The 9,787-nt window shown below is 40.9% G+C and overlaps 1 protein-coding gene across 1 annotated transcript; it reads right to left on the bottom strand.

Moving 5' to 3' along the window:
* Positions 1 to 7,238: 7,238 nt before the first annotated feature.
* npm3 (nucleophosmin/nucleoplasmin 3) lies at positions 7,239 to 9,726 on the bottom strand. Its single transcript, XM_022763071.1, has 5 exons — positions 9,565 to 9,726; positions 9,287 to 9,372; positions 9,013 to 9,132; positions 8,824 to 8,917; positions 7,239 to 7,906 (listed from the first exon to the last, which is right to left on the bottom strand). Exons 1-5 carry the CDS (start codon positions 9,635 to 9,637, stop codon positions 7,791 to 7,793), a joined length of 489 nt encoding a protein of 162 aa, XP_022618792.1. The 5' UTR covers positions 9,638 to 9,726; the 3' UTR covers positions 7,239 to 7,790.
* Positions 9,727 to 9,787: the final 61 nt, after the last annotated feature.

Raw genomic sequence — 9,787 nt, 5'->3', positions numbered from 1 at the left:
ACAAGCATATTAAATGATATTTTGGTGTATTTTAAGCATTGATTTACAGACTTTGATACAATCGTGTGGGCTTTTAACTTTCCTCTAAACCAGCTGACACATTTATTATTTTAAACATTATGTTTTATTGTAGTTTGGGGTCTGTTTGTACTGAGAAGCACATTGTGTTAAGAGGTTTTGCAGTCTGACTCAGTGGGTTACAGTTGAAATGTCAGAGCTTCCTGTAAAAGAGAAAAGAAGAGAAGAGAAAAGCCATTATTACAGTGCATCCCACCCTGCAACTCACCCACAGTCTATTCATAGGTTAAGGTTAGTAGATGGAAAAGAGAGACACTGGGTGACCACATGTTTGAGATCTGCTGTACTCAGAGGAATCTCAGAACATGGTGGAGGAGGTTTGGACAATGATTTGTTAAAGACCGGGCAACAGCAGGCCCATTATCTGCCAATTTAGGACAGTTCACTTCCTTGTCAACATCCTGGTCTCTGGCAAAGTCTCTGTCTCATCCCTCTTTGTCTCATTATTGGAGCTGGTTGTCAAGTTAGGTCAGAGAACAGGAATAACTGATGAGCAGCACCTCCCTCCTCTGTCTCTCTCTCTCTTCCTCTCCCGGGGTATCATTTGCCAGGGCTCGATGCAGAGGAGGAGGAGGAGGAGGAGGAGGAGGAGGGTCAGAGTGGTGGATGATATAAGCGCAGAGTTTTAATGAGGGCTGGGACAGTATAGTCATCTACTTATCTGTCACTCATACGCCTTTCATCGCTCCCCTCCCCCTTAGCAAGACGGTGAGATAGAGGGAGCCGGCTGAGGGGCGGAGTGGAGAGGGAGGAAGAATGGTTAGTGGGTTTTTTTTTTTTTTTGTGGGGGGGGGGGGGGGGGGGGAGCAAGTGAGGCACATCACTTATTTATGGGTTATAAAATGTTCTGCCCTCCCGTTTCATCCTCGCCTTTTCTTTAGTCAAGTTAGGTTTTCATTTTTTTTTTTCGTTTTTTTTTCTTTAATTGAATTCAAGAGTGCAAATACTAAAATGTCTGATATCCTTTCCGTAGAAGCCAGCACACTTCAGCAGCGAATACATGAGGCGGAGGAGGAGGAGGAGCTTAGGTTTAGTTACAGTGTGGCATCAATTTGACATTTATTGTGTGTGTGTGTGTGTGTGTGTGTGTGTGTGTGTGTGTGTGTGTGTGTGTGTAAGCCTATTAGCATTCCCCTTGTGCACTGTTCCTTCTGTGTGTGTGTTATTAATAAAACATACAGTAGAATATCTGAGGGAGGCCATACTATTAATTTAATCCATATATAAATAATTTCATTTATAGCTGCACATTTTATTTTAAACTGTAAAAACTTATTTTAGTTCGAAAAAAGTACAAATATTTGGAATCAGTATTTTCCTTAAGACTAAGCAGTATCTTGATTGCCCACTGCAGGTCATTACACTGTCTAATAGTATTTGTAGTCATTTACCAATCTTAGTCTTAGCACAAGTATTAAAGCTTGAAACAAAAAGGTGTGTAGCTTTGTGTGACTGTTTGGTTTGTGCCATCTCCTGTGCGTGCTCGGAGCGGGTCAAATCCTGTTTTGCGAGCGAATGTGTGCTCAGGTGTCGGCACACAATCACCCAGTTAGTGTATGTTTCCTCATATATGTGTGTGTGTGTGTGTGTGTGTGCTCATTGAGGGTGCGTATAGGGTGAAGGGTGATGCACTTGACAGCTGTGCTCTGTTGTGGCAGGTGTGTTGGAGCTGTATATGCATGAGTACAACACGCCCCTGCCTGCAGCAGGACGTGAGCCTGTTTTTTGTGAGTGTGTGTGTGTGTGTGTGTGTATGTGTCTTCAATGCATGGGGAACTGTCAGCTGTTGTGCAGCTGTTGTTTGTGTGTTTAAGCCAGTGGGTAGAGGTACTATTGGAGTTACAGTGGGCACTATTTATCCCTCTGTGTCTTTCACACACAGTTTTTCTTGCCCAGCATTTATTACAGAATATTCCTCAGAGTATATTTATATTTGATGACATGTTGATACTGTAAGAGATGTTGGCATCCTGAGATGTCAGTAATAGCTCCACAACATTTGAATCACAGCCACAGATCCGCTGCTGCACAAACTAAAAGAGGATGTTTTATCGAAAAAGAGGATGTTTTGCAAACAACTACAAAGTCTCTCAGGAGAATTTCCACCTTAAACACCTCAGACTTTAGTGTCAGATCCCTAGAATTAAAGAAAGGAACTTTCTAGATTTACCATTTTGCAGCAAGATTAAAAATTCTACCAGTCAATACAACTACAAGAGGAGACAAAAGTACTTACAAAAATACAGATTGCCTCCAACTCACACTGGTGATATACAGCAGTGCAAGAGTATGTGAGGGTGGAGTTTTCCTCTATAACTTTAATGGATATTATTGATGTGGTCCCAGTACATTTACACTGCTTGCAGCTTGTGTAACTGTCCCATCAGTTCAGCGGTGGATGTGGGAGGTGGCTGACATGGCAGCACTGAAGTATTATAGTATGTATAATGAATGAGTGAATATCAGTGTTATTAGTCTGGGCACACACACTGTGTTAGCAGTCCTCCTGGTGACACTGACAGGAACATGGACATATACAGCATAATGCATACAGAGCGGCTATTCATCAAACATGCAGAATGCTAACCTTCATCTGATAAGGCCTTTGAAATCTGTGCCAAAACTCCAGTCCAGGATAACAGAACACAAACACACACACACACACACACACACACACACACACACACACACACACACACACACACACACACACACACACACACACACACACACACGAGTGCACAAACATCAAAGACAAAGATCCATGGCCAATGTTTATTGATCTCCAGGTCTATTTTTGCTGCTCGTGGAAATCATTGTAACATAAACCAGTCCTCTGTTGACTTTCAGCCGAAGGGAAACAGGCAACATGAAAACAATGTATGTAAGTGAAATAAGCAAAGACAGGAAGGGCGTGTGCAGGTGAGCTGCACCATCGCAAATGTGTCTCTACATGTGAACACGGCAGGCACATCAGATCAGAATTAAAGGGCATTTCAGAGTCACTCTGTGGAGAACAGCTGTATCAGTTTTAGAGTGAGAATGCAAAGTGGCGTGCTTCAGCTGTTGCCATAGTAACTTTGGGCACTGGAGTGACACATGCAAGTGCAAGTGTATTTTTACTCAAGATTTTAGTTTATTTATAACTATAAATTCGAGTTTTTTTGGTTTTTCCCTTTATTGCATTATTATTATTATTATTATTATTATTATTATTATATTGCAGCTTAACACATTTGTTCAACTACATTTTAGAGAAAATATTCACTGTTTCCTCCACTGCCTTTCTCTAAAGGCTGTAGTAGAAAGTGGCACTTTTTTAAAAGTAGAACAGATATGTCTACGTGACAATTAGTTCTGCTACTTCTGCTTCTGTTGTCTGCCACATCGACCAGCTTTTTCATCGCTTTGGGCCAGATAAAACTGACAGAAACTCAACACAAGGTCTCCATGTGCTCAGAGGGAGCGTGTTGCAGCAGTAAATACAGACAGGCGCAGTCAAAATCTCCAGTCAACTGTCTTTCTAGAGTTATTGCACAGGCGCCAGAAAATCCCCAGCTTTTCCTCTCTCGGGTTCAATATAGGGACATGATGTTTCTCTTTCTGTTTAAAATAACTTTCCAGAATCGTCTTCCTTACTGGAACACTTGTGCGCTTGTAAATGGACTGGATATATGAACAGTATATGCATGTTAAAAATGCTAAATGGTGAAAGTAAGTAAGTAAATGCGTACTGTTAGTGTTTTTGTGTTCAGATGTAGGCTACTTTTCTTAGTCTTGGAAAATAGATATGATGGGGAGGCAAAGCTGAAAATGTAGACTGTGAACAGTTTACTGTAGATGTTCTCCTGCTGATTATTTTTTCCTAGGACAGGCCCACAATAGGCCACATTAGTTATAGAGACAGGCCATGAATCTGATCATTTTCTTCTACCTAGCTCTCCCTACAGTGGACTTAACAATGAACCTAAGCCGCTCTGACACTGACGCTCCCCGATGGGATCAGAGTACATTTACGAGCTGACTGAAACATTTCTATATCGCAGACTGTCAAACTGTCCCACTGCCTAATGCCACCCAGGACCAGGTCAGAGAACAGCCTCTCTGTTATTTAATGAGTGACTCAGCGGCATCCATATTTATGAATAAGAGCCAACCTCTGGCAAAGATGAAGCTGGATTCTTTTACAGTTACTTGATTATACTCACGGTGCTGCCTGGTACTTTCCAATCATCAGTCAATTGTATGAAAGTCCTACCCAAAATGAAAAATTAGTCATCCATGTACTTTATTTTCATCTTGAACACTCCCACAGATCATCAGTTCTACACCCTCTCTTAATGTGCTGAAATTAATGAGGCCATCTTTTTTTCAATCATAGTGTTGTCAGTGAGGAGAAGATACAAATAACGAGGACAGATTTACATCATATGATCGATACTTAGACTTGTATGATGTTGAACAGGCTGTTTTTGAGAATTTTATGCTTTTAGAGCTATAAAAAGGTCATGTCCTCGCTGTCATGTAGACAGAAATGTAGGAAGTTTAACTGTAGAATGGAATTTAGAAACCACAATCATAAAAACATAGATCTGTTTAAATTGCATATATATAGAGAAAGACTCTAAAGATCAAATTCTGTGCGAAGTAAGAAGAAAGCTACCACCGTCTCACAAATATCACTGAAGTTTAACATGAAGGTAAGCAGAGAATACAGAAATCTGATGGAGTGCCAACTCTTCCTATTAGATATAAGATTAAACCCTAATTTTCAGTAAAATTTCTTTTAAAAATGCTTCTGTGTTGCTGCTCCTTCTACAGAAACAAGCATTGCTCACAGCTGTAACCTCTACACGAAGGTGAGGACTTAATGCGCCGCACAGACGCTGTACCATAAAACCCTTATACCCAATAAAAGTGGTGTAAAGGTTCACAAACTCCCACTCAGCACACACCAGATGGATGTGCTTTATGAGTCAGAAAATAAGAAGCAGCAGCACCTGCCCCCAGTGACATTAACTAGTTGTGGGATTGTTACACGTTGATTTGCTATCTGTCACATGACCACGAGGACTGTCTGACTCTGGTGGTGTGTAATTCAATGAATCTTTCTCCCGCTACCCTGAAAGAGCTGAGATATTATCGTGATCTGCGAAAGCACCATCAAAATCCAAAGCAGGTGATGTGATGTCATCTCAGGCTATTACTCCTGTTGTTTCATGACCCTCCTCGCACAGAGAGAGGGATGAGAGTCGCAACTACGGCAACCAACTGGGACAGTTTTGGGTAAGAGTACAAAATGATTTATTTAAGCTTCCTCTGATGAAAGCATCCCCACCCTCCTTGTCTTTTTGCGCCTCATTCCTGTCTCCTTGTGAACAGAAAGCTGCCATCGAGGGCATCCCACAGGTGGTCATTTCTCATGTTACCATGGCAGCACCTGGCATGACTGAGTTGTGTCAGGACAGTTGTGTTAGTGTTACCCTGTTGTGGACGCTTGGCGCTCAGCAAAGTGGCTTATTAAGCGTTCTCTCCCTCAACTTTTCCTGACTCTGTCCCACTGTGCCACAGTTGTGCTGCCAAATCATGCAGAGGTAGGAGAGGTATGAATTAGGCTGTGAGTGTTTATGGCTGAATATGTGTTTTTCATCAGCAGTTGATTCCCCACCCACTCTTTCTGTTTCAGAGGATCAAATTCCTCCATGCACCTCTGCAAGTGAAGATGGTGGGGGTGCATTGGTGGACAGAGCCTCTCTGGTTAAGCAAGTGTAGTATGCCTTGTCATCTGTCTGCTGGGAACGGTTGTGTTGCTTCTCCTTTTTCTGATTCCTCCCATTTCTTTTCCTCATATCTCCTCCATTCTTATCTGCCTGGTGCCTGCAGCCTGCTCCCCACAGAAATGATGTGTGTAACAGCAGCTGACAGACGGACAAAACGTTTGTTGTTATTTGGAGTTGACGCTTATCCTCCAGATAAATCCTTTATTGTGCAGTAAAGTACTGCTAAGAAACGCTTTCAAACGCTGAATATATGTAATGAGTAAGATCTGTCTTTGTAATTTTCCCGGCTCCTGGGCTGTATCACTTGATGTTTGTACAGTGCAGATGGGATTGTAATGTGTATGTAGATGATGTGGACTGTAACCTGATACAACCACATCTGCCTTCATGAGGCTTTAACTGGCATCACACCATTTACTGGCACCCTTCAGTCACCCCAATGAGTTGTCCATTGTTGGTGTTTTACAGTTAGCTTGGCCAATTATTTTACACTTTAGGTCATAGTGATATCAGTGGAAATATGTTTTTATTCACCTGTCTGAGCAGAGAGCTCTTCTTCATTTGCTCTTTTTCCATCCCACTGAATTCAGATTTACAACCTTAAAGGCCCTGAAACTTCAGTGCAAGAAAAGATAGTGATAGAAATCGAAGCCAAACAAGAGGGTTGTTTCCGCCACTGGAGACAGCGCTACGTGAGTAAAAGAATCAGTTTGATGTTGAACTTACAAAGTTTCCTCTAGACTGGTAAGTAAGCCAAACATCAAGCTAATGCTAATGTTGGCTATGTAGCAATAGCAAAACTTACAAATAGCTCCTTTAAGCTCTTGAAAAACTCAGGATTTTTTCTTTTTTAATCATTAATAGTTAATGTTAAAGTGAAATACTTTGCAACTGAAAACTGAATTTGTTTTCAGGGGCTTTAAGTGTGGTGCTGTAGTCATAAATTGGTTAAATAAATTGACCAGCACAATGCTGGCTTTCTGTTACATGTGTTTACTGTGGCCTTTTGGTGAACTCCTTTACTTGATCTTCTTGCACTTCACCTCACAGAACAGATTTCGTACTGATGCTTTAGTGTTGTCCCTCATTTGTAAGTTGCTTTGGATAACGTTTGCCAAATGAGTAAATGTAAATGTTTACATGAAAACCTACTTGCTCTGCGTTTCAAAGAAGGCACTAAACTTAAGTGACCATGTTAATATATAAACTATATATAGTTAACGTAATCGGCTAGAAATGACTGTTTTATTTATATGAATTCAAAAGGGAGATAAAATGAACACAAACTGATGCATTCACTATGAGTACAAAATCTTCACATTTATGACATCTCACATAGAAAAACAGTATTTTAGAAGTACAAACTGGAACAACTGGAAATGGAGACACTCTTGTGAAACATTTAATAATCTGTACGTATGTACGTATGCAAATCATCTGATTGCGCCATCCAGCTGAAATCATAATCTGGAAACCCTCTCCGGTCTGACAAGTACACACACGCACACACACATTTTTACTTTTACAAGAACAGCATCTTTAAACAATACCAGAATCCACTGGTGGTAAAAGACACATTTTCCACCACTGATGCAAAAAATCCACATCAGCAGTGGTGACTGTATCATATACAGTATAAAACACTTGGTAGCATTTAATAGCAAAAACAGTTCTTCTATAAGTGAATGTCTTAAGCGCAGTTAAATACACTGCTCAGACCGAGAGGAGAGGCAAGAACATCGGAGCCCCTCGTGATGTTCCTTCCTCCCACAGCATGTTTAGCTGCCACCACACTAAGCATTCACATGGCTGTGTGGAAGAAGTAGTAACTCTGTAAAATGTGTCCGTCTGGTACAAAAATCTGTGGTATTTCTTACAACGCGTCATCGAGTGGGTGAGGCCATTCCAAAAACCCATCAGCGACCTCTCCGCCTACTGCTTCTGCTTCTTCTTTGCTGGTTTAATGGGGCTGATCTCTTCCTCCTCATCCTCGTCATCATCGTCTTCATCATCCTCATCAGACAGATCGGAGTCTTCAACCTCTGAGGCTGCACGGGAACAGGAGACAATGTTGAATCACTGTCGTCATTTGAATACTGGTGTTATATTTAATTATAAGGCCAGAAAGGTCGCTCTATTTAATCTGCCCTTTCAACTGACCTCATGCACATTTAGTAAAACGCAGCTGCACACACTCATTACTACAAGCAGTAAAGTCAAAAGAATAGGGTCTAATCCTGATCAGAGTTTTCCCTGCAGTACTGATAAATGTATATTTCACAGTTTTGAATTAAGTTACAGTCTACATTTGAAAACTTTCAAAAACATATCAACTGTGCCAAAGGTCTTAGATTTCATTTAGAAAGAAAGTTGACATTTTACAGCCCAAAGATACATTTAACCTTTCATGTCATCGGGTCAAATTCAAAAGAAACTGCATATAGAAACAAAGTATTTCAGAACTTCAAGAGTCCCAGCAACACATTACATTAGCTGCTTAGTTACTGCATTAATTTGTCAAACGGGCAAAGCATTGATTAATCTTTCGATGATCTTCTCAAAATGTCGGAAGAAATGTGAACACTGCATCTCACAATTTTCCAAAACCCGAGCTCACATAGGGGATTCAGTTAATCAAAGAAAACCAGTGAGAAGCTGTATTTTTGCTTAAAAATGACTGAAATTATACATTATTAAAACTGCTACTTATTAATTTTCTGTGGATAAGCTAGTTTTATAAGCTTGAAAGCAGGGAACCACCATAATTGTTTAATTTTTGGAAATGACATGAGTTGTTGGGATGGTGTTGTACAGAGAATTTAAGAGTTATTCCTTTATACTTTTTAACAGCTTACTAATATTTTTATAATCTTTTGATATGAATCACATACAAAAAACAGGGATACTGTCAGTGGTTCATTAGTTGTTTAACAAAGTACTGGTAGGGTTAAAAGGCTTTTGTTACCAATGAGGTGTAGCCCGCTGATAGTAACTGGCCCTGAACCAGCCTTGAGCCGGATGGTCACTGGGGCTTTCAGCTCAAACTCCCCCAGACTCACCTGAGGAGAGAAGAGTAAAGAGATATCACACTTCAGCCTCTGCTGTGTGGTACATCAGCATGTGTGTAGAGTTTATTCACAACATTGGACAATACCATGGGCAGACAGCTGATGTGAAGGTTGGCGATGGGAACTGAAATCGTCTTTCCTTGGTGGTTCATGGCTGTTACCTCCACCACATTGCTCTCCTCCTTGGCGCCTTCTCCCAGACAAATCTACAGGAATCAGAGATTAATTTAGACAACATTTATTCAATCTCTTGGCCACATCACAGTATGATTTGACACATTTAGACTTCAGGAGTGGAGTGAGGACTTTTGCAGCCCTGGTAATGTGATGACACAATATCTCTGCTGCAACTGTACATACTGTTCTGAGTTCAAGGAAGTGCTCCAGGTCCTCTTCTTCGTCTCCTTGGAAAGTGTAGAAAGGGACTTTGGAGGACAGCTCGCAGCCTGGAAGAAAAAACCACAACCAGGATTAAATATGTTGCCGTTTCTTTACATTCATGTAAAATTAGCGCGCTGGCTAATAGCTGAGAAAATGTCGGTTTTTTTGTTTTAGAAATATCGAGGCAGATTCACAGAAGTAACCCACGTGTGCGCCGACAGAGATAAACTGATAAACTGGATTTAAATTCTTCTTACTGAACAGGAAGCTCTCCAACTTTGATTGACCAGCTAGTCCGAGATCCGGTGATTCATCGTCGTGGAAAGACATTTTGCCGAAGCACTAAATATATATATTTTAGATTAGCTGTTAACGCGTTACAGCTAAATGAGCCTCTCACGAAAAATAACAAGCGCGTCGCAGACTAAAAACATGACTATATCGTCATCACTGTGCGCCTGTGTCTTGTCATGTTTTTTT

This window comes from Seriola dumerili, unplaced genomic scaffold (genome assembly GCF_002260705.1).
Source record: "Seriola dumerili isolate Sdu_G_001 unplaced genomic scaffold, Sdu_1.0 BDQW01000024.1, whole genome shotgun sequence".
Classification (NCBI taxonomy): domain Eukaryota; kingdom Metazoa; phylum Chordata; class Actinopteri; order Carangiformes; family Carangidae; genus Seriola; species Seriola dumerili.
This window is presented reverse-complemented; position numbering and strand designations above follow the sequence as displayed.

Excerpts from the sequence above, each read along its gene's own strand:
- npm3 (XM_022763071.1), bottom strand. The coding sequence starts at position 9,637 with ATGTCTTTCCACGACGATGAATCACCGGATCTCGGACTAGCTGGTCAA. Across the intron at positions 9,373-9,564 it reads GTTGGAGAGCTTCCTGTTCA|GCTGCGAGCTGTCCTCCAAA; the intron begins GTAAGAAGAATT and ends TTTTTCTTCCAG. Across the intron at positions 7,907-8,823 it reads CAGCGGGCTACACCTCATTG|CCTCAGAGGTTGAAGACTCC; the intron begins GTAACAAAAGCC and ends GTTCCCGTGCAG.